Genomic DNA, 25,284 nt, shown 5'->3' on the forward strand with positions numbered 1-25,284 from the left:
GAGACTGAACATGGCAAAAGATCCTGGACAGAACCTGGCTGAAGAACCTAGTGAGGGAACATGGCTACAGAATCTGGCTGGAGAACCTAGAGAACCTGGTTGGAGAACCTAGCAAGAGAACATGGACACAGAACCTGGCTGGAGATCCAAACCAGAACTTCGCTGGAGATCCTGGCTAGAGATCCTGGCTAGGCTGCTGATCAACTGAACGCTGTCTCCGTGTCATTCCTTCTTTGCCGACTCCGTCCACACCTTTGGGGACCCCTGGACCTGCTGGGGTTGGACCCCAGCACTCTACCTCACCACGGTCTCTGTTCCTTTCCTTCCTTCTGGATTTCCTGGGTCAAGAATCCTCATAGACTCTCGAGGAATCAGGGGGAGCAGTCACATAGAGGCAGCCTACACCCAGGTGAACCCAAGGTCGGCCTCCCATCCCAGTCACTTCTAGAACATTAGCATTCCCACTTCCTGCCAGTGCCTCCAGGCCTTTTGCTTGTTGAAGACTGTAGTCTCTATTCTCTATATTTCAAAAATAAACTTTTCTCTTCTAAAGATAGAACCATCAGCCTCTCCAACAAGCCCAACCCTCCTGAGACATTATGGAAGAGTTATAAGATTAAGGAAAAGAGGGAGGGGAGGGTGGAGGGTGACTAATACCTTTGATTCAGAGTCAGGCTGGAGAGGAAGAATCTGGAGGGAGAGCTGCTCAGTAGAGAAATACTAGTTGTACCGGTTGATAATGCAAATTTTTTTTCAATAGATGGAATTACACATATGTTGATATATATGCAATTTGATACGTATGCTATTTTGTTGTATTGACAACAAGCTTCAAAACTTCATATGTCAAATTTTCTGAAGGTCTTAACATCATAGATATTTTTACACTTAAAAATGTCCAATTTCATGCCAAAAAAAGAGCATTTGCGGGAAGTTTTAATTCATTACTTTACTAGTAAAAGTGATATTGTCCTACATTAAAATCCGCCTGTTCTGGCACATTTCATTTGGAGTTGGTTTCTCCTTCTCTGTGCCTGGTTCAGAGTCACCCCAGCTGCTGTGGGGATGAGCAGCCACTGCCCACCGTGGTCACATGTTGGCCCTTCCACTAAACAGCACAGGAGGGAGGAAGGAGTCTTGAGGTGGCTGACTATGTGCATTCCAGTGCCTGGTCTGGTGAAAGAGTGAATGAATGAAACAATACTAACCCTGGCCCCATCCTAGACATGCGCAGTCCTACCCTACTCTGAGGGTGAAGGGGTAGAAGAAAGCTGAATGAGGTGTGTGTGCCTGAGTACCCACCAATATTTGTGGTACTCCTCCTGTGCCTCCAACAGAAGTTACAAGTCAGCATTTCCCATGTGGTTGCCCAAGGAGGTCAGCTTGATGCCAGAGAGTGGAGCAGAGAAGGGCAGGGGTCGGTGAGATGAGACCAGGAGAGCCTTGACTCTCCCACCCATTCCTGAGCGACAGTCAAAGGCACATGTGGCTGGGGAAGCAACAGGGAATAGAGGAGTGTGGGACCTGTGTCCTTGTCCTGGCTCTGCTCCCTTGACCTCAGTTTCCCCTCTACGACTTGTGAATGAAGACACCTTCCTGGCTGTCTCCCCAAGCGTTTGTGAAGATTAACTGAAGTAACTTATTGAGCATGCTCTAAACCACACAGTGCTGTACCGTTTTCTAATGAGCAAAGAACCCTGTGCACAGCAGAGTTCTACACTACATGGCACAAATGGTGCCTGTTTCTGGAAGAAGATGGCTCTGTGGTTTAAGAGGCTTCATGAAAACAGTGGGCTTGCGGAGGAGCCCAGGGGAGTTCCCAGCCAAGCAAAGACCAGAAGGAGGTGCACAGTCCCTGGCAAGCACCATGCACGTGTCAGGCCCTCCACAAAATGCGATCAAACCAACGCTGACATAGTGTGGCATGTTCTGGAGGCCATGAGTAGAGCTGAGTGCCTGACCAGAGGGTGAACGCTGGGTCGAAATGGGGAAAGGTTGGATGGGTAGAGTGAAACCGAATTTCGAAGGGCCTTGGGGGAAAGCCTGAGCATTCTGTGCGGTGACAGTGATGTGATATGAAGAAACAGTGCTAAGGGGAGACTCATCCATCCCCTGAGAGAATTCAGTAAGAGCTTCAAGATCTGCTTCTCTCTGGGCCAAGTCCCTGCCCCTCACAAGCAATCAGCAATCTGGGGTTTCCTCATGCAGAGCTCCTTGCTTATAATGTTCAGTTTCTTTGTTTTCTAAGGTAAAAAATAAAATCTTAGACATCTCCTCTCAAACCCCCAACAAATGCTAGGAACCTTTCAATAATGAGCAACTCCTAGTCTCTCAAGGAAGCTAGGCCATTTGGAAATGTTTCTTATATTAGGGCAAAATTCACCTTCTTCAATGCCTGTTCCTTGTGGAACTACTCTTTCCTTCCTCGTGGAAAGATAGATGGTGCTGAGGTCGCCCAGCCTACCATATCTAAATTAAACCTCTCCAGCTTCTTCCTAGACCATGGTGTACAGCCCTTCACCATCCCAAAATGCTGCCTCTGGCTGCTGCCCCTCTCTGACCATGGTCCTGAGCTGTGATTGTCTGTCCTAACAAGGTTTGGCCGATGCTGAGGAGAGGAGCTCTACCTCCCTGGGTCTTTGCCAGCTAAAGGACTGCCCAGTGAAAGATACAGACCAGGCACACTGCATCCTTGGTCTTGCAACCAGGGGAAGAAGGAGGAAAATAACAAATGCAAAGCATCCAAAAGGCAGAGTTGTGAGATTAATGACAGGAAAGGACTTGCTGCAGAAGGGGACACGCTGATTGGTATTCTGACAGCTGCCCATAGACTCATTCATGAAACTATGGAGCGGAAGAGGCACCATGGGGCTGGAAGCTAAAGTGACTCACTTCACATAAAAGCCATTAATGGAAGCAGCCTAAAAATTTAAGACAGCAATTGACTTGGGTGCCGGAAGGGAGGGCAAGGCTGAGACGCTGCTGAAGAAAGTACTGCTCCTTGCTCCAGATAGTTCCCTGCTGTGTGTACTTTGAGACTGTGCTAGGCCATGTAGGACCTCCTTGCTGGAAATGTGACCTGGGCCAAAATTATCTTGAGCAGCAGAAAGCAGTGAAGTAGAAGACAGAGACACCCCACCCCACCCCCCCCAAAAAAAAGAAAAAGAAAAGAAAAAGAAAAAGAAAAAAAGAAAGAAAAATAGTGGACCGTGAGCTCTATATAGCTGTTGTCAACAACTCACCCACTGTGAAACTTCTGAATTTCAGACAAGGGAGGGAGCCCTGGACCTATGCTCAGCCCTGATGACCAAGGGTGAGCTTTCAGCCTCTCCATGATGTAAGTTGGTGACAACTGAAAGAGGGATCATTGATGGTGGAAAGAGGACTGGACCTCTACCACTAGCCAGCTGTGTGACCCTTGACCAGTCACTGAACCTCTCTAGACCTTCACATTCTTACCTGTAAAATGAAGAGTTGGCCTATCCCTCCCAGCCCTGCAGTGCAGGCTTAATGGAAATCTGTTTTGTAGTGGGGAACCTTGGAGTGATGTAACATATCCAAATGGCAGAGCCCGGATTCAAATTTGGGCCACCTGGCTCCAGCCCCTGCACCTAACCACACTGCTTCCTGCCTCCCCCTTCCTGGCAGTTAGGCCCTGGGCAGGATTATAAAATGAGCAGCTTCCCTCCGGACCTCCAGCTGCACCTTCTGCCTCTCTTCTCCTCCTTCGGGTACAAGCATATCTGCAGGACTCTCTTGTGATCAGGAAAGGTTTTTATGAATTTACCCAGTATGTGTAGTAGCTGAGAGGGCTAACTTGGCATAACATCCACCTCTGTTCAAATGCCAGATCTCATTAGTTGCTCACTTTGAGTAAGTAACTCAATTCTCTAAGCCTCCATTTTCTTTTTTTTTCTTTTATTATTATTAGTTAGTGTATTACAAATGTGTCCTCATCCCCCCCATTAACCCCCAACCTCCCCACGGCCACCCCGCACACTCGTGCTCCCATCCCCCTGTTGTCCATGTCCATTGGTTTGGCTTATATACATGTATACAAGTCCTTTGGTTGATCTCTTCCCCTTACCCCTGCCCTCCCCTACTTTCCTTCTGGGGATTGATAGCCTGATCGCTGTTTCTCAGTCTTTGGGTCTGTCCCTTTTCATCAGTCTATGTTGTTCTCTATAATCCGCAAATGAGTGAGATCATGTGGTATTTATCTTTCTCTGACTTCTAAGCCTCCATTTTCTAATCTGTAAATTGGGAACATATAATGGGGACAGATGCCCCTCACAGGGTTGTGTTGTGGCTTCAATCAGTTAATATGTGTTAAGTGCACGGAAGAGTAGCTGGCATGGAGCAAGTGATCGAAACACTGAGCTGTTGTTGCTATTAAAATAGAAATGACTGTATTTGCACGCTGAGGGCCAAGACCCTAAAATGAAGGAGTTACCAGTAGACATCACTGGATTGAGTTGGAGAGGGATTGGGGACTCAAATCGTTACTGTTCTTTTCATGTCATACCACATGGGTGACCATCTACTGCTAACCCTGGCCTTGCAGACCAGAATAATGTCCTCTCTCCAACCTAAAAGTTGTTTTGTGCCTAAAAGAATTGGATTTCCAAAGGAATTCTACAAATAGAGGCCCCGTCATCTACATCTAGAAGCCCCTGTCACATCCCCAATGACTGCGGTGAGCTGTTTTCCCTTGGAGGTATCAACACTCATGTGTGATCATATGTCCTGTTTGCACCTAGTCCCAAGGGCCTGAGAATGTCCACACTGCCCTGTCGCCCCTAATGAAGGTGAGGTTGGGGTGATGAGGGGCTGTTTATTTGATGCAGCCAAACCTCCTTCCCCTGCCTCCTCCTGTCACTGCCCACTTCCTCTCGACCCCAGTAATAACTGAGGTGGCCTGACTCAGTGGCACCACAGTTGTGGAGAGATGTTTTCTGCCGGGGAGCCAGCACTGGATGTTTATGTCCTGCTGAGAGCACAGCCACCCTCATCTTCTTCTCTGGATTATAGCTGCAGATCAAGGGCAGGCACACATGCCTCCTCCCAGTTTATAGCAGTAATAATAATTATGATGATGGCACATCATGCTTATATTGTGCCTTTTTAATGAGGCCACTTTGTTTGGCTTCTTAATATTTAATCCTGTTTTATATTTACTTTCTGATGGCTTAAAATCAGCCAGGCTTTAATTGCTTATGTGAGGGTGCCACGCTGGGCCTGGGCTGCAGCAGTTGTTGAGCCGGCTGTGGAGGCTGGTGGCACCTTTCTTGTGACCTTCCACCCAGGCAGGCTGCCGTGGCTGGAACTGTTTTGCTCTCTCTCTCACCATCTCTTTCCTTTTCCCCCCTGCATTTGCTTTTCTCCTTTCCTGATCTCTTTCTTTCCCTTATAAGAGATCTATAATTCATCACCTAGTTCAATTTATTTATATAAGAGATGAGGAAAATGAGATCCCAAATCATCATGTGACTTGGAGCTATTTATTGGCAAGGCCAAGGAACAGACTTCCTGGCATTTACTAGTCTCCAGTACAGGGAAATTCCTGAGACCCTGAGCTGGATGAAGACATGCAAAGAGCTTCACCAGCAGCTTGGGACTCCCTGTGGCCAGGGGCTCGATCTAACAAACTGTGAGAAAGTAGTAGGAATAACTGCCCAAGTTGGTTTTTCAGCAAGAGAAAATTAAGTTTGATGAAATGTGATAAAGTTCCTTTGAAGAGAGTCTCCTGGGACTGTAACCAGAATGTTTGACCTGTCCTGCCATGGGGCTAAAGCAGTCCCTGTGCTAATACCCTACCTCACTAGTTCTTACCAGTAATTCAACCTGCAAATATGGATGTAAGCCATATTTGTAAGCCAAGTTATTCTGGAGGTTTCCTGATGTAGCCAGGATAGCCTGGGCTCCAGAGCAGCCACTCTCTACTATTACTAGCTATTAGCAGTGACGTCACCTTCAACTGTTAGGGACTAGCCTTCACCTGTCAGTGGGCTAATACTGTCTACCTTGCCCACACAGGTAGCTGTGGAAACTGGTGATTTTAGGAAAGGCTAATGAAAATGCAGGCAGGGCTTAAGGAGTCAGCAAGGGAGGCAAGACCCTGAGGGCAGCACCTGGAGGGAGCTATTATCACCACAGGCCTGAAGGAACAAGAAGAGAGAGCAGTTTTCAGAAGTCTGAGAGGTGGTCATGACAAAAGGGTCACATGGCAGACTTGTGGCCTTCGGCAACAGAAGCAGCCAATCTGCACCAACCCGCAGGCAAGCACCGGGGGTGGAGAACCCAGCCTCACTCACCTCAGGCCTCAATGATATCCATCCTATTGGTGCTACCAAAGGCCAACCCAAAAGGGAGTTCACTGATGAAGTTTACAAGCTCCCTGCAGGATTCAGGATGTGGGGGAGAGGGCTGGAGAGTGCATCTAAAGGACACCCTCGTGAGGTCCAGTTTTAAGACTCCCCTTAAAACTCTGTGAAGATATAGTGCTATTATTATAGCTTCACATTCTGTATCACTAGAGCTGAAAGGAAATCCAGAAAATTCTGATATAAAGTCTCAGGCCTTGAAGAAGTTAAAATTTAGTTAGGGACAGAGGTCTAATACTTACTCAGCAAACTATAATAAAAACAGATTAAAATTAATGGTAATATTAGGAAATACTCATAGTACTTATCATTGTACAAAGTTATTTTATAGATGTTTCGTTTAATTCTTGCCAGAACCTCTCAAAAGGAACAGTATCATTATCTTCTTTTTACAGATAGGAAACCTGACCTCAGAGAGGTTAGATAGCTTCCCAGAGTTACACAGCTGGGAGAGGTGGGATTGAACCTTGAATTCAGGCTTTTATTTGTAATTCCCAGGAGTCGCCATATTCCTGGAGCTCAGAGGAGGGGACTTGGCAGCTGGTGGTCCTGAAAGCCCCACACACTGGACCTGGGGCCCCAGGAATGGACCCATTTTGATTAGCTTAGGAGCCAGCACACTCTTTGTCTGAAGGATCTGTTAGCGAGTATTGTAGGCTTTAAGGCCACATAGAGCCGCTGCTGCAACTATTTGACTCCGTGGTTGGAGGGTGAAAGCAGCTGCAGGTCACACTTACACAGGTGGGCATGCTTGTACTCTGCGAGACTTTATGTTTTCAGAACAAGTGGAAATCTGGGTTTGGCCCAGGGGCTGTAGTGTGGGGGAAGCAGGCAGGCACTTCTGGAGGGGATATGATATAGGACAACATAACTATACTAATAAAAAGGTAATATGCTAATTAGACCAGACATCTTTCAGACATCTATCCAGATGTCCTTCTGGACAAAGCCACGGTGGCAGGGGCTGAGGCAAAGGCAGTTAGGGGCGATTGGGCCAGCAGGGGAGGGCAGTTAGAGGCAACGAGGCTGGCAAGGGAGGGCAATTAGGGGTGGTCAGGCTGGCAGGCAGGGGAGCAGTTAGGGGCGATCAGGCCAGCAGTCAGAGGCAGTTAGGGGCGATCAAGCAGGCAGGGGAGCAGTTAGGGGCATCAGGCAGGTAGGCAGAGTGGTTAGGGGCGATCAGGCAGGCAGGCAGGTTAGGAGCCAGTGGTCCTGGATTGTGAGAGGGATGTCCGACTGCCACAGGGATCTGGCCTAAACTAGCAATCAGACATCCCCCGAGGGGCTCCAGATTGGAGAGGGTGCAGGCTGGGCTGAGGAACCATGCACGAATTTTGTGCACTGAGCCTCTATATATATATATAAAGCCCAAAGGTTGGAATAAAGATGGCCCATTCAGGGACAATGAACAGGGTAATCTGCACCAACCCTCATGCAAGCACCAGGGGAGTGCGCACCCAGCCTCACTCATCCCGACTCCAGGGAGAGTTTCTCCTGGAAGTAACAGGAAACAAGAATGGGTAGATAGTACTTTAGTAGTTCTGTTGCAAGGGCAGCCCTAGCAACAGAACTACAGGAATTTATTCTCTAACAATTCTGGAGGCCAAAAGTTCAAGATAGAGGTGTCAGCAGGGCTGGTTCATTCTGAAGGCCAAGAGGGGAGGGTGTGCCCTAGGTGTGTCCTCACTGCTTGTAAATGGCCCTCTTGTCCCTATGTCTGCACATCATCTTCCCTCTGTAAGTGGCTGTGCCCAAATGTTTTCTTCTGATTAGGATACCAGTCATATTAAATTAGAGCCCAACCTCATGGCCTCATTTTAATTTAATGGTAATTATCTCTTTAAAGACTCTATCTCCAAATACAGCTCCGAGGTACAGGAGTTAGGACATTGCCATGAATTTCTGAGGGGCACCTTCAGCCATCAAAGATAGGATGGAGCCAAATTTCAGGGAGTTTTAGATTCCAGATTAGAGTCAATAAGGTAGGAAATTAGGAATCCTTTTGCTTGTTAGATATATCTCTGATTAGTACTTTGAGGAAATGAATGCTTATTATACTACTCATCTGCCAAAAAAGATAATAAAATTGGTATCTTCCAGTAAAGGGCAAAATAAGTGCTTCCGTCCCATCTAAGAGTGCAGGGAAGCCTAGGCAGTGGGTCCCAGCAGGCTGGCCGGCCAGGATTCAGCCCCTTTGCTCCACATGGCACTCCACAGCACTGGAGGAGCACAGGTTGGGCGGAAAATGCCTTCATCTACTGCCTGGGTGTCTGGCCCTGATGCTCTAACCCTCTTCCAACTAGAGGAAATAAATTATTGACAGCAGTCAGTAAGCTCTCTGACCTTGGCTAATGAAGCTACCAGCTGAGTTTCAGGATGAAGATGGCAAATCACAAGAGCGGTCAGCCATTCTTGCTGACAGTCACAACAGGGCACTGCAAAGCCCCATCCCCATGACAAAGTCAAAGCTGTTTAGCATGACCAAAGATTTCGGAAGGAGGCGGATTCCTCCATCTCTCCCCACATTCATTCCTCATTCCCTCAATGGAGTTTTGCTCTATCATCACACAGCCAGTTATGATGCATAAAAAGATCTGAGACAGAAGGCCTCAAGAAGCAAGGCCAGATGTTTTACATGTGGATGGTTCTTTACATTATCTCCTTCAGCCTCAAGGATGGGAAAGATAGGAGGAAGGGAAGGAGAGGAGGAGGAAAAAGGAGTAAAGGACAGAATACCTAAGAAGATTTTGCTTCCGTGTCCTCTGTGGATTGATTGCTAAGTAACTTAGTGACTTGCATTTATCAATACTGAAGGTGCTCCTACTCTCAAACCTTGGGCCCTTCAGAAGACATTTTTTATTCATGTAAATGAGTTTGGCCATCTTTAGGCACATGTTGCATCATGTTTGCATTAAGATGGTTAAATGAGATCTAATTTTCTTTTATGGGAAGCATGAGTGTTAACATGGAGCAACAGCCTGGAGCAGACCCACTCCTTAGAGATTTGTCTTAAACCCCAGAAGGATCTGACTGGAGACAATTGTTAGTTTTCTGGAGGATCCTGTGCTCTGAACCTTTCTTTCTCTGTGGATCACAGCAGCAGAAAGGCTGGCCAGCTGATCTATGCAGCCGTGTTTTCTAAGCACTGTCTGGTATTCAATGGAGGATTCCTAAATTTTAGTGAAGAAACCCTCAAAAGATTTGCAAACCCAGATATACCAGGAAACACCAATCTTCATAGCAGTTTAGACCTATGCTCCTCTCCCTGTATGAGTCATGTGATTTCCAGTTTTAGGAGATTACCTCCTGTCAGATGTGGCTCATTATACCGCTGGTATCCACACAGCTGTTCTCCAAGCAGATCAGGGGAGACAAGAACTGTGCACCTCCCTCAAAACACAGAAATTGTCCTACTAAGCACCATTCAAGCAAGAGTTACCCACAAGAGTAGATGTTTGGGGAAAAGACGAAATTAATTCAAGATGTAGTCAGTTTTTGGCAAAATGGTGTCTGTACTCATTGTAGACATTGGTGATATTATCAAATATGTAATTATGTATCCACCCCCTGCAATGGCAGCTGTTAATTACTCTTTCATGAAAATATCATTTTCTTTTGGAATCTTCTCAGCAGAAGCCAAGGGACAGGAGAGCCCAGAGACCCAGATTTGATCCACAGTACCTATAACAGTGAAGTTTAGAAAGTCAGAAAACCAGCTTTCTCTCTAGTGGTCTTCCTTGGCATTCTTCTTCCTAAATCCATGCACAATTCATTCCACAGAGGGTGCATCATCATCACATTGTCTGCAGATGAGCAGGCTCAGGCTTCACTTCTCAGGGTATGCAGAGGGCTGCCTTTAAAGGTGAGGTGTCCTTGGGCACCTAGCTATGTTCATCGCCATCTTTCTGCCTTGATTTCCCACCAGTTCAAAGGAGGAGTCAAGTTGTCCATCTTATACCCAGAATTCATGTCCAGTATTTATAAATCTCAACTTTCTTTTTTTTCTGTTTTACTTATTGAGGCTTTCATAGGTTGATTCTTTTTTTAATTTTTTTAAATTAAATCTTTATTGTTCAGATTATTACATTTGTTCCTCTTTCCCCCCCCCCCCATAACTCCCCTCCCCCCAGTTCCCTGTAAATCTCAACTTTCAACTGTTTGTGAACTCTAAGAAGGAATCCAAGTCCATCTCTCTAGGGTAGCAAGTCCCTCCAAGAAGCAGCTATGATCCTACTGTCTAATCCCTTAATAATAGGAATATAATTGCTTCCTTGCCCATCTTATTCCTTCATAGGCTTATGGGATGAACTATCATAGGCACTAATATGTTATTGTACTGTTCCTTCCAGGTGAGGTATTTTCATTTCAGCAAGAAACCTTCAGATATAACTTCACCTAAAATAGCAGGTCTAGTGGAGGCAGATGATTAATTTTTAAATATATTTTTATTGATTTCAGAGAGGAAGGAGAGAGAGAAAAATACAAACATCAATGATGAGAGAGAATCATTAATTGGCTGCCTCCTGCACAGTCCCCACTGGGGATAGAGCCTGCAACCCCGGCATATGCCCTGACCCGGAATCAAACCGTGACCTCCTGGTTCATAGGTTGACACTTGATCACAGATCCACCCTGGATGGACAAGGGGGATGATTTAGATGCTCTTCCAATCACTTGCCAACTTTGCCTGCGTGAAGGACCAAACCTGGTCAAATTCAATTATTTTACCAAGCTTTTTCTCTTGTTTTGAAAATTATCAACAGTTATTTCTGAAGTTGGACAAGATAGGGCAATATTGATGCCAAAGCCAAAAGTTGGATGGGATGATGCTTCCATATAACAGGTCACAATGTTCCTGGCTTTTCATCATTGGCTAGGGTTCCTGTACCCCCAGACAACTGTGTGAACAGAGATTTGGTGACTGGCAGCCTCATGTTTATCCCTTCTGAATAGAAGACCCCTCTGAGATGTTCACTTGAGTGACTGTTATTCTAAACTGAGACATATATTCTTTTCCAGAAGAAAAGTCATTCATGTTAGTTCCTCACTCTCTGTGCTTTTTTCAAATAGGATTTTTCAAAATGCTACAGGTTGTGACGTTTCTGCTTATTTCAAGTTTTGTCTTTTAAATATGTGTTTGGAAAATGGACCTTCACCTAGATAAAAATAAGCCTGACTCTTTTCTATCATGAGCCAGTCTTCAATATTCTCACTAACAAACAGCATTCAAGGATGTTCACTGAACATCATCTGACTTTTCAGGCAAGGGGATGAGATAAAGAAGCATCTAAAGTTTGGATTGACTTTCCCTTCATGCTCTTTCCTGGAACTGATGGGGCCACCCATCCATTCCTCATCAGGATGCTGCTTCTGTCCATGAGCGGTTGGGGATTTCCCAACTCACTAGTCATCGGTGACTATGCCTCATTCCTCACTCATCTCAGCACCCTCCATGGCACAGTTAATGCCAGTTCTATCAAAGATGTTGGGAAAACTGTCTTTCTTGGGAATTTGCTAATGCATTTGATATCTAGATCTCAGAGTCCATTGCAGAATACAGAACTCCCCCTGTTCCACTCGCAACAATCATTGTCTTCACACTCTCACCAGCACCCTCTCTGCAACTACAGTCCAGGCCCAAGAGAAGCTCACATAATTCTTTCTTATATACAAACCTCCTCAAAAGACCACCCATTGACAAGTAATTGAGCAACTTCTTTGCTGTTTAAACACATTAAAAACTGATACATATATCTTTGGGATGTGATCAGGCCTGTGGCACTTGGTAGGTCTTTACTGAATGGCATTGAATGATTGAATTGGACAAAGGGGCAAGTAGATCCACAGTTGCTTTCTACCTGCAAGTGTCCTGATTGTAAGTGGCAATGGAGCCCTTGAACCTAATATAGGTGGGGGGCGGGTCCAGTCAGGTGGCTGTTGGGTGGGGGTGAAGGAGGACACCAATGCTATGGTTTGATTTTAGCATTTACACTGGAGCCTGTTCAAGGGCACCTCCCACAGAAGTCAGCAGGGATGCATGGTGACCCCTCCCTGGAAGCTCTCTCCTCAGAGCCACTAACCAGACACACCAGTGTAGACTGAAGCCTCTGCTGCAGTAATTCCTTCTCCCCAATGTCTGTCATTTGTTTTGTGTCATTAGTTCACGTGATTTGGGGTTTTAGTTCTATTTTATTATGTGTTATTATTTGTTTTGGTTTATTGATTTTTACAATTTTCAGTTTATTTTTGGAGATGCAATGGATGTTCTTTGTGAAAGCTGAGTTCTTTGTTTCTTTCTTTTGCCCGTGGCTGACTGCATGCTCACTATTGATGTCTTGTTCCTGGTTCTTGAAAATGACCATCTTGTCTGTGAAAGGAGGAGCTGCAGCAGGCTTGCTTGATCAGAAGAAAGGGAAGTTTGCTTGGTTTAGTCACTCCACAGAAACCCATGGTAACGTTCCCTGTGCTCTGTGTGTTAATGTGTGTTGCTACATACCGGACTGGATGGGAGGGTATTTTTCTTGATGGCTTGTGATGCTGTGGTCGTGTGTGTTTATATGTGTGTGTATATATTTGTATATATGTTTGTGTTTTTTTAAGGGGGTGGTAATCTGTCTCACTCACAGCCACTGCTTTGTCATCTCTTTGTATAAAGTCAGCAGACATAATAGTCAGCAGCTAGTCCTTGATGGAATCTTTCCTTTGGGTAGTGCCAGCCAAGATTAAGATCACTGTAAATGTAATCTTGGTACTGGTACAGGCAGTGCCTTGATTTAGAAGATAATATGGTTCCTCCTAATGCCCAGGCCTGCCTACTCCTAATTTGGTTGTCTTTCCATGCCCAGCACCACCATCATCACACCACTCCACACCTAAGGGGCACTCTGGGAGCAGCATGTCATGGAAAGTCAGAGAGCTTTCTGTACACAACTCAGCTCTTTAAATAACAATGTTGGAAGAATTAAAGGGACCTCAGCCAGAAATCGCTGGAGAGAGATGGATTAAAAGACTGAAAGCTCTTCTATTATATTACTTCTTCATTAATGTGGATGGACTAAGGAATTCTGAAAGTCTTACCTTCCCAGTTCCCAGGGCTAAAACCATCCCTAAGGTCTGGTCTTGCTCCCCAGCTCCCCAGACCTTGGGCTGCAAGGAGAGTGTAAGTGCTGTAAAATTCAACACTGTCCTTGGGCTATTCACCATGTTCTTTCTGATGATGTCCCTGTAGCCTGATTTGACTTTAAGAACCTCATCTGGTCCTAGAGTGTAGGAAAGGGAGTTGGTCAACATGGGGACAATCTAATGAGCATGGTACAGAGGGTCCTGACGCTTGTGCTTCAATCTAAATTCCACCCCAAACTCTGTGTGACCTTGGGCATCTGTCCCTTCCTTAGACCTCGTTTTCCTGCCCTGTGAGGTGAAGGGGACAAGTTAGAGCTAGATAGTGTCTAAAGTCCCATCCAGCTCCAAGTGTCTATAAAATGGCATCTAGATTTCTTATTACCCAACTTTATTGAAAATGACCCCAAAGTGGACAGGTTGCTCAGACGTGACAGTCAAACACATGGTAAGTCATGGGCTTTCTCTTTGTATCTTCGGTGTTCTTGAAATGAGTCTCTTCCCACTTGCCCATCTTGTGTTCATCCACAAGAGAAGAAACTGGGGAAATCCATATAACCAGTAGAAGTCTTTTCCTGGGCTGTGGTGGCCCTATGGGGGCTTGTCTCATGGTGCCATATCACCTGATGCCACACCCTCACTAATGCAGATTCTCTGGCTGCTGAGGGCTAGTGGTTTTCTCCCCACATGAGGAGTATGTCCTGCAAGGAGAGCTGAACCAGGGCCCATGCTGTGAACAAAGGTTGGCACAAATAAGGAACTCACTGATATGTCATATTAAAAGGGTAATAGAAGGTAGAAAATAAATCTCTTGAATTAAACTCTTACTTGGAATAAAAAATAACAATAAAAGAAATGGCTTCTTCTAAGCCATCAAATGTGCTCCAAGGAGCACATTTGAAACCAACTCCTGCTGGTTTCAAAGCTCATCCTTCTCTACCTCAGGGAGAGACTGGAGATGGCCAGCAGGTCAGCGCCAGTGGAAGTAGGTGGTTTATATCCCAGGGCAGCCTGTGGAGGTGGGAATGTCCCAGCTGCTGAAGGGAGACTGCGTGCCTGCAGTTGAGCGTCAGGCCACAGTAAACTTGGCATGGCGACTGCTCCTTCCTGAGGGCTGCAGTGCCAGTGTGCACCTCAGTGCATCGTCCGCGCAGGCTCTAGGCGGCAGGTACTGTCCCAGACGTAACAGACTCAGGACCCCATAGGCACAACAGAAAGGAGGCTTTCTGCTAAATCCATCTAGTAGTTCATGCAGGCGGTGGAGATGCCTTTTCTACAAATAAGCAGGACCCTATGTTTGGAAATGGAGCTCCTGAGAATGGGTGGGAAAAGGTAAGAGAAATAAAATGTTTTCCGGAAAAATCCCCTTTTTATGGCAAGTAGTAAATACAAATGGACAATCTTGCACAGCTTCTCTGAAGGTATAGAGTTGAGGGTGGAGAAAGGTCCAATGGTGAGTGTTTTGACTATGTCTCCTATAGAGTAAATGATCCGATCGCCTGGTTCCCTTCCACATTCCCACTGCTTAGAGTGTCCTCAGCAACATGACCTACCCTAGATAAGCAGCAGGCATGTCACTCCCTCATGGAAACCCTGGACCTGGCCAGGGCAGTGCAGGGCCTCAGCCTGCTCCCAGCAGCACCCCCACCCTCACCAGCGGTGCTGCAGGCTGCTCCTCCTGAGACTGGGGTACTGCACACTAATGCTCTTCTCTCCCCTTCTCCTCCCGCCCTCATGCCTTGTCCTGCATCCCTTTGACTCTTGCAGTGAGCATGCCCACAAGTGAGACGGAGTCTGTCAACACTGAGAACGTGGCTGGCGGTGACATCGAGGGAGAAAACTGTGGGGCCAGGCTGGCGTGAGTAGGCACTTCCAGCGAGCACAGGGGCTGGGCTTTACTGAGGGCGGGTAGGGAAGCTGTGTCCTTAAGTCAGAATGGGGAGGGGGGAGCTCATTACTGCAGGGGGTGAGGCTGGGGGAGGGGGCAGAGGTCAGAGCACAGCAAGAAGCAAAAACCTGCTCAGGGAGCCAGAGCAGAGGGCTGGGGTGAGTAGAGCCCTAGGCTGGTATTGAGTCTTAAATTGAGACCGCTCCTCAGTTGGATATTGAGCTCCTTTCCATCACATCAGAGAAATACAGAGAGTGTGAGGGATTGAGGGTGGCTCTGAAGCCTCTCTCTTCCTAGCCCCTCTCACCCCTTTCACAGGAGACGGCTGTGTTAGGCCCCTGGGTGCCGCTCACCTCTCTTTCCATTCTGATAAAAGTGATCTGGAAGGAAAGCATAAGAAAATACACTGGGAGATGATAAGCATGGTCCATGTCGGCATCTCCAGGTTACCCATCTAGTGAAGGGAAGCAAACTGTAGTTCATAAACTCACCTGTGCTCAGCCTGGACTACACTGGCTCTGCTAACACGAGCCCCAGCCTGCATGTCCAGGATTTCCCTCCCCTGGTCAAGCCCCAGGCCCTGGCTTCCAGAGCAGACTTTTGCCTGGGATGGAGCAGAGCCAGGTGTGAGCGGAACAGCTCGCAGGTGGATTATCACAATCACCCATCTTAGTTCACTCTTTAAAATGGAAACCGTAGTCCCTGGGCAATGTGCCCCTCAAAAAAAAAAAAAAAGAAGAAGAAGAAGAAGAAGAAGAAGAAAGGAGAAGAAGGAAGAAGGGAGAAGGGAGAAAGAAGAAAGAAGAAGGGAAAAATGGTTTACCTGCTAAAAATAAGTAAACTGCTGGCTTCATTACCAGTGTCTTAGAAAGCGGAGTTCAAAGGATAAAGGCTGCAGGGTCATAGTGACCATGAGCACAAGGACTCCTCTGGGCAGAAGGGGCTCCACTGTGGGAAGTGGGGATGCTTCCTCCTGCCTGGGAGGCGTAGGAACTGTCAGCTCCGCCGGACACTGAAAGGCATCGAGAGAAGGCGCTGAGGAGGACCTGCCTCAGATGAAACCACTCCATCACCCTCCTCTCTGAAGTGGCACAATGGTGTCCCCATCCATTTTAAGAAGTTAGTGAGTCTAAACACAAGAATGACCCCTGAGCCAAAGGAAAAAGGACTGGAGGCCCAGGCACAAGCCAGCCCTGTGACCTCGGTCTCTGCACTTCAGGTTTCTCAGCATTGCTGGGGAGCACTCTCATCCAAATGTTGTTAAATATGGTGCTAATTATGTTTTAAGCGGCAATCCAAGCCTTTTTTTCCTTCTCTTCTTTTGGAACCATACAAAACAAGCAATTGCATTTCTCAGTCAGCCACACTAGAGCAAGGCAGAGAGCAAGCCTTCGGAGTCCCTCAGTGCTAGGCCTTTCTGAGGTCTTGACCCCAAGGGAGCGGAGAGAAGGTTAAGGACCCTGCAACTCTAGATGTTGGGCATGGCCCAGGCACAGGCCAGGAGGGATGGGGACTGGCAGCAGGAGGCCATTGGAGAGCTGAGCTCTGTTGGAAGAACACGATGACCCCCACAGAGAGAGCTGGCAGTCCCTCTGGTGCAGCGGTCAATGCCTTGAGGATAGGCTCTGCAGCCTTCAAGAGCTCTGTAGAAATGGTCCACATTTATATGCCTACGCTGTGCATATAAAATATCTGGTCACAGTGCCAGAGTTATAACATGTACTTAATAAATTATGGTTGATGGGAGGAGACTTCCTGGTGGGAGAGGCAGCATGAGGACAGGCCAGGGCCTGAGAGTGGGTGGTAGTGAGGAGGCAGTGAGAGGCTAGTTGTGAAGGAAGATGAGGTCTGGGTAAGGATTTATATGTAGTGAGAGGCTGGGATGAAAATGGTTCCTGTGGGACAGCGGCAGAGAGAACGGACCTGCAATGTGATATTTGGGGGGAGAAGGAAGGAGGGAGGATAAGTGTGCAGAGGAAGGAGCCATCGAAGTTTGGAGGCAGAACATGATAAGGATGCTAAAGTGCCCTGTGAAGCAGGCCAAGCCGAGGGACCACGCAGGCAGCAGGATGTGGAGGTCCAAGGTCCAGCTCTGGCTCCGGGCAGGGAGAAGTCACACATTTGAGGTTATCAGGATAAAAACTATTCCGAGGTCATAGGCCAGGGTTGTTCTTAGGAGAATGGAGGCAGAACCTTGGGACAGACACACAGAAGAATAAGAACAAGTAAATGAAACAGGTGAAGTGGTGTTGGGGGTACAGATCTCAGCAGTCGCTTGGAAACCACTAAAGGAAGAATTTCAAGACACAGCCATCCATCTGTACACTCAGTCAGTAGTGTGCCCGGTGTGGAGCTAGCGATGGTGACGCATAGCAGTCAGTAGAGCAAATTGACACCCTCTCGCTAGAGCTCATAATCTGGTGTGAAGTTGACATTCATAAGTAAATAAGTCGTTAAAATTGGGGTAAGTGTTAAGAAGGAAGAGTAGCTGAAGTATGTGCTTAATGACAGGGATAGACTTGACTTAGACTGGCAGGTTGGGAACAGCTGCTGGGGAGAAATAAAATTTCAGCTCCGAACTGAAGGGTTGAAGAATAGTACATTACTGAGTTGAAGAGTGTGGAAGAATGTTCCAGTCAGAGGCAACAGTGCATGTCAAGGCCCTGGAGTGGGAGAACTGAGAGAAGGCCAGCTTGGACAGTGCAGCCCGAGTGAAGACAGAGACGAGGCTGGAGATGGGGCAGGGCCTGGGAGATGCCTTGATGGCCTTGGTCTTTGTCACAAGACTGTGAGAAGTCATGGGATGAGGAGCTGGTTGATTTGGTTAGTTTTGCATTGTTGACAGACCACTTTAGAAAAGAAAGTTTAGGGGTGGGGCCAATGGGGAAGCAGCACACGTGTGCGGAGGCCTCCCTGGCAGTTACCCACAGGTGAGATGATGGAGGTGCAGGCTAGAGTCACGTGTGGGGATGGAAAGGATGGAAAGGAGTGGAGGACTCTGTGCTCTGTGCAGTGGGAGCTGAGTCTCAGAGTGGAAAGGGGGTGGAAATGAGCCAGCACAAGGAGCTGACTCCACCAGTGGGGCCATGGAAAGGAGAGGAGAGTAGGATCCTAGAAAGAGGGGGCTTGTTTCATCATAGTAAGGAGATGATCTTTAAAGCAAAAAAAGTTCATGAAAATGGAGGGGCTAAAGGCTCTGGGATCTAAATGGGAGTGCCTACGAAGGAACTACTTAAGAAGAGGGAGTGGACTTCAAAGACAGTTTGAGACACTGGATTCACACAGGAAGAAGGAGCTCCTTTACCTCTAAGGCTCGCCAGGAGATGGGAGAAGAGACCTTTAGTCAGGAGCCCTGCAGTCCAGCACTGATCCGCCCTGGACCTCAGCCGGCACTTCTGCTCTGAGTCTCGGTCTCCTCCTCTAGGGAAGGAAGGGCTGGCCTGGTGGTACCTCAGCTGCTCTCAGCAGAGGCCAGGGATCCTGGGAACCGCTACAGGGTTGGGACAGGAGACCACTTTCACCTCTTTCACACATTGGGCTTCCATATAAGATTTCTGGAATAAAACACCCTGTAACTTGATATTTGTGGACCATAGATCCAGCTCTCAAAGCCAACAGTTCTATAAAGAATATAGAATCAGAAACAGGCTCTGCTGAAGATATGATAGGAGTCATAGCAAATGATCTGTCAGCTCCTCCCAGAGGGGGGTTAGGTGTCCTAGGGACCTGCAGGACAGGAGATTCAAATTAGTGAGTCACCAGGACATCGCAAACAGCTTGCTGAGCAGTGCGAATCCAAATCCACAGTGGAGACTGGAGACTGACATTGTAAATGTGCAATTGGCCTACAGAACTATGTGACATGGTTTTTGGTAGGCTCTTTGGCCTGAGGGCAGCACTAAAAACATGACAGTGGTGTGAACCAGGATGGGGTTTGCCAAGGAGACCCAGCAGAAGGCCCAGGCAGTGGGGAGTCTGTGTGGTGTGGAGGGCAATCCTGACATGACCATGGGGCCAAGCTGAGAATTGGAGGTGACGTGTGCATTGGCCTGGGAGCCTTGGAAGAGTGAGTGGTTGGGAAGATCCAGTGAGGGAAATTGGGTTCAGTGAAGGAGCAAAATGGGTAATAGAGAAGGAGACTCTGGCCAGGGGTGGGGAGCAACTGCTTTCAGTACCTAGTAGCTCCAGTACTAACAGCCATGGGAGGTGTTGCAGCGATAGAGATGAGGAGGCAGTCAGATGTGTGTCAGCCTGGGTGGTGACTCCAGTGCCCTCTGATTTATGTTAAAGGCAAATTGGGACAATTCTGGCAAATGCTACTTCACACAACAGGGAGTAAACATATGGTGCTCATTACTCTAAGAAGGGGAGAGAAGCTGAAAATATAAATGGCTCCCAAGAAGTTCAGATATTTGTCAAATAATGACAAATGCAAATTGAGTAATGAAGCAAAACAAAAAGAGTTTTAGGGTTTTCTCTAGTTTTGAACTTCAATATAAAAGAAAATCATAGTTTCCTAGGTTTATAGAATAGAATAGAATAGAATAGAATAGAATAGAATAGAATAGAATAGAATAGAATGATGGAAAAAGCCATCAAGCCTTCTGAACAAGCTGTGTGCGCCTCATTGGGGTTTGGAGAAACTGGAGGCTCTTACTGTTCAGTAGAAGGAAGCATTTGCCACACGTGAAACAGCCCAGGATATGGAACGGTGCACCCACCTAGTCCCCACCTGGCTTACTCACACAGGGGACCAGTGCGAGCAGCTTTCCAAACCCTAAGCCAGTTGTTACCTCCCAGGAGGTAAAAGGCTGCAGAGCGATGGGGTCCCTCTGTTTTTGTGGAGCGGGTCCCACTGTCCTCTCACATCTGTCAGGGAGAATGGAGGCATCAATGCACTTGGGCCTTACAAGACTTCTAACCTCAGCTCTCCAAGTGCTGGGTTTCCTGGGTCTCAGACAAATGCCTCTTGAACAACACTCTCCCCTTCCCAAGTACAAACACTTAAGTAATATGGTGCTTAGAAGGGGATGAATGTTCTAGATTCAGAAAGCCTGAAATTAAGCTCACAATCCCTTGAAACAGCAACAACATGAAAATCAGTCTCAAAGTGTGGTCCAGGGTTATACGTCAGAACATGCAACTAAGTGGAAAAGAAAGTTCTGCTCCCTTTCCTCCTCCTCAGAATGTGCCAGAATGCCATTTGTGGACCCATAGCTGATGACCATGCCTAAACTCAGGCCTGGCCCTCATTTCAAAGTCACCCAGCACCAATCCTTCCCTGTGTCCAATTCCCAGAGTCACTTCTTTAGAAGATGTGAACATTCAGATTTCGGTTTCCATATATGATGGATTTAAGAACCCAATTTTCTTCTGACTCCCTTGGACTGCAAGAGGGAGCCTTGTGGGGAAGGGGCTGTGGTCTGCACTGACGGGCACTGCAGAGAGAGTCATGGAGAGGTTTCAGAAAGAATACTGAGGGCTGGCCAAGCTCTATGGACAAAGCCTCGGAGATCATGGTCATCTGCGTTGGCTTCTGCAAGAGTGAGAACTGCCAGAAGGTGCCATGCTCAGCCCAGCCCTGCTGGAGAACAGAGCACCCTGGACTCCCTGCCACCCAATTAGCACCTGGAAAACATTTGTTTCCCCATTAAACTGTGACTCTAAATAAAATGCTGCCCGGCTCCCTCTCCCCCTCCCACACACTTTGTTAACATGTGATTAAACCCTCCAGCTCTGGCAGGCAGTCTTTGGAGGCGGGAAAAGGTTATTAGCTAACGGTTCAGAGCAGTAAAGGCACTTGGCTCAGATTCTCAGTGCCCCAGAGATATAATTATCTCATGCTCGATGGCTTTGCCACCTGCCACATCTTCTGGTTTAATTTTTTTTTAAATAAAAAACAATGAGAGGGGTTGTTTTCTTGCGATGCAACAGAGCTTGCTTTGTGCTGAGCTGGATGACACAGGCTTGCAGCAGTCTCCTTGCAAGTCCCTGCTCCTGTTTTCTCTTAGCATCTCTTTGTCTCTACTGTTCACTCCATCCATTTTGCCACCTCTAACTTGGATTTTGCGCATCTCTGTGCATCTATCTGCAAGCTCTCCAGTGTTTACTCCCTGACACCAAGCCTTTCTGACCCTTGCCTTCAAGTTTCTGTCTCAAGTTCTCTCTCTCTCTCTCTCTCCATATATTTATCTCCCTTCCTTCCTCTCTTTTCTCCCATCCTGCCTCCGTCCAGCTCCACTGGACTCTGCTATGTGAACTAGGTGGTCTCAGGGCCTCCTTGAAGGTTCACCTTTCAATGGACCCGCCCCATACAGTGACCCTTCGAATCAGCCAGCAGCACACCTGCCCGGTGCTCCTGCCCAGAGTCCCCCAGGGCTTCCGGGCTACACCTGGCTGCCAGAATGCTGGCTTTCTCCTCAGGACCCATGGCTTCCTTCAGGCCCAGGTTGCTGCCCTCACCAGGACTGTAGTGCCTTTCAGTGCCCAGCTGGCTCTTGTGCTCATCTTCACTTCATAGCCAGCATTGGCCAGGCTCCTGTTCAGAGGGCAGTGGGCTCTCCCCAATGTGTTTCTGCCACGGTCTCTGGCTGGTGAGATCCCCCACCTGCTGGAGAGACTTCCCTGTCCTTTACAGCCCTTCCCAAGGTGCCTCCCTGTCCTGTACAGCCCTTCCCAAGGCGCCTCCCTGTCCTGTATGGCTCTTCCCAAGGTGCCTCCCTGTCCTCTATGGCACTTCTCAAGGTGCAGCTTCCTAACACGCTGCCTAACCTGACCTCACGGAACCTCATCATAGATGCTGGTTATCTGAGAGCACGGGCTCTCCTGCTCCACTCAGAAGACACTGGATTTGTAGACTTGTCAGTGGGACAGGCTTCAGTCTCCACATTCAAACACACAAGCACACCAGAAGATGCTGACAAATAGGTTCTCTCTTCAGAGTTGTTCTAAGTCACATCACACATCCATCAGTTGCCCACAAATAGTCAGCAGGGGACATCGACTTCCCTGGCATGGCTGAACACCTTTGAAATGGAAGGGAACATGTGTCACCTGCTAACGTCCCCCTTTTCTCTTTCAGCCACCGGATCTCCAAGTCAAAGTTCAGGTAAGTGCAGGACATGCTGCTCTTCCTTCCCTCTGCCCACCAGCTCCATCCAGTGCCCTTCCAGGAGGGCGGAAGAGTGAGGGGGAACTGCCCTCTTTTGTATGGCTAGAAAGAAGAGGTTTGGGGGTTATAGCAAGCAAATAATCCAGGGGTTGATACGTGTTGAATTATCTTTATCCATCAGTTTTTTGGGCAGCACCATCCCAAGGCGGCTGTGAGGCCTAGTGTGCCCCTCCCTTATAAGATGAAGTCCAGTTAAAATCACTGCCACGTGGTTGTTTGCTGCTGCTCTGATGCTTCATGTCCATGGGCCACAGTGAGATATGAGCGGAAGGGTTTGGGAAGCACACAGGATCACCACGCGGCTGGGCTCTGAACTTTCCACAGGGGCTAAGGTCTTCAGCCCCCTCTGCCTTTCCAGTCTCACCTTCCTCACTCCCCTGCACATACCCTTTGTTCCAACCCATAGAACTTGCATTTACTGGAATGTTCCCTGTCCTCTCGTACCTCAGGGCCTTTGCCTGGAGCCTCTCTTCTACCTGATTCACTGTGTCCCCATGTCTTCATTTGGAGAACTCAGACTTTTGTTAAGAGCCTTAAATGTCACAAACTGCAAAAATGTCTGCAAACCCCCCAGGGGAAGTTATCCACCTCCCTTCATTCCCATAGTGCTTTGCTTATAACTCTATCACAGCACTTACCATACTACACACCAGTATATGCCTGTTGCCTTCAGTAGGTTCTGCATGCTCCAGAGGTATTACTTCCAGAGAGTATAGCTGAGTGCCAGCCCAGTGGTAGGCTGTTCGCACATGTGTATACTAAGGTTTCCACTACAGACGCAAGAAAAATGTGTCCGCACTTTCTGGTGTCTGATTGTGGCAGCCAAGACTGAATGGAAGAATATAGGAGAAGAGCAAGGAAATACAGGGGGAAAATGGAGAGAGAACTTTTGCAACTCAGAAGTAACCTTGTAGACAGTGAAGAGCCTGTTTTCCTCAAAAAAAATCTCTAAAATTTGAGTTTTAAAAAAATCAAAGCATTCCTGATCATTTACTCAGTTTAGCAATGACAAATAATGGAAGTAGAGCTTAAAAACTGGCCTACTCTATTTGCAAAACTGAATATACAAAGTTACAGTTTATTTAAAAGAAATATTAGAGCAGAGCTTTTAGGAAAAATTCTGCAAATTAATGACTTATAATATTAGAATTAGTTACAATGAGGAACTTTGCAACATTTGGGGCTTCCTGGTCAGAAGAGGATTTAAACAGTGATGGAACAAATGATTCAGAAAGTCTTATGCAACTTGAAGGGATTAATAAGATAACCTGTTAGAGCTTCTAGATCTCCACTTTATGGAGTTCTGAAGTGGGTCCCATGGAGTTTCTAGAATTTTGGAGGACTATCTGCCCCATGTTCAATGAAATGTGCCTCCAATGTTCCCTTTACTTCTTCTGTCCCATAAGCAACAAGACACCCATATTTGCCCCCATCTCTAATAGTCTATTTTTAAGTTACTTAGATATAAAATAATTAAATTTAATGACTTTCTGTGTTGCTTGTTCTCAATTCTGTAGCCACTAGAAAGAGCCTGAAGTGTCCAATATTTTGACGTTGTTTAATATTCTAGATGACTGTCAAAAATTATGTGCCAAGCAAACTCTCAGGAGCACGGCCCTCTCCTGACACCCTCCCTCTTCCCTGGGTCTCAAGAGCCCCGAGGCCCAAAGCCTGTCTCCAAGGAGCTTGTCTCCAGCCTGTAAGAGCTCGTGAAATGGACGGCATGTACTATGAGTCTACAACAAAGTGCAAGACAGTTCCTTCCCCTAATTGGAGATACGTGCAGTGCCAGATAACTGGGAAGGCATTTCCTCTGGGAACCATTTCTGGCTCCTCTGTGACTGGCTAGGATGCCCGTGTATGTGCTCTGCTGACCCATCTTGGCACTGATCATGCTCTGCAATTGCTTGCTGAGTGGCCTGTGCACCATGTGGGTTTTATGCAGAGGCTATGTCTGTCATGCTAACTGTTGAATATCTAGTACCTGGCCCACACAGGAGTTCAGTGAGTACTTCTTAAATATATAACTAAACAATGATGCTGACAATGAGTTCTAAGCCTGCGAAGACTAGAAAAGTACTCCAGGGAGAAGCTGGGATGGATAGGACATAGAAGGGGAGGGTCTGACAGTGGGGGGACAGTCCATGTAGAAAGGCAAGCGCAGGGCCCATATTGGGAAGAGGTGAGGAGAATCTGAGGTGAGTGAGCAGAAATTTCCTAGGGGAAGCAGTAGAGTAGAAGTGGATTAGACACAGTCATATCTATCCTTCTCTCCTAGGTCTACATGGGAAAGTTCTATTTCTAGAGAAAATGACTTTCCCAGTTAGTGTGAAGGGAACTAAACAGCAGGCACATTTCTCCTCCCTGTTTTATCATTTAATTTCTATATCTTCCATGCATATGTAAACACAAATAAATTCACACATTCTAATAAACCATTGCATTTATTATACAGTAGGAAGCGTTGCCAGGAAACCAGTTGTCAAGCAAAGCTATATTTTGAAGAGTGGGAGGTGTATAATTATCTTTAAATACTTTCTCGGGGTAGTAATTACCCCACCCCCACCCCAGCTCAAATCCACGTGACTCTCATGAATGGCTGTGCAGGGGAACAGCACGACTTAGGGATACCACCTGTCCGTGACAGCCTCTCCTTCAGGGGTTCGAGTAGAGCAGTTCCAGACCCGTGGACAGGCCTGACCGTGTCACCCCCGCAGCCACTA

At 47.2% G+C, this 25,284-nt stretch overlaps 1 protein-coding gene across 1 annotated transcript in view; it reads left to right on the top strand.

Moving 5' to 3' along the window:
- CACNA1C (calcium voltage-gated channel subunit alpha1 C) overlaps positions 1–25,284 on the top strand; it is a 236,876-nt gene that overhangs the window by 85,514 nt on the left and 126,078 nt on the right. The window contains exons 8-9 of the mRNA XM_015564299.1: positions 15,270–15,360; positions 22,472–22,498. Of these exons, the coding sequence (XP_015419785.1) occupies positions 15,270–15,360; positions 22,472–22,498 (118 nt within the window). The remainder of the gene's footprint in view (positions 1–15,269; positions 15,361–22,471; positions 22,499–25,284) is intronic.

This window comes from Myotis davidii, unplaced genomic scaffold, assembly GCF_000327345.1.
Source record: "Myotis davidii unplaced genomic scaffold, ASM32734v1 scaffold1031, whole genome shotgun sequence".
Taxonomy (NCBI): domain Eukaryota; kingdom Metazoa; phylum Chordata; class Mammalia; order Chiroptera; family Vespertilionidae; genus Myotis; species Myotis davidii.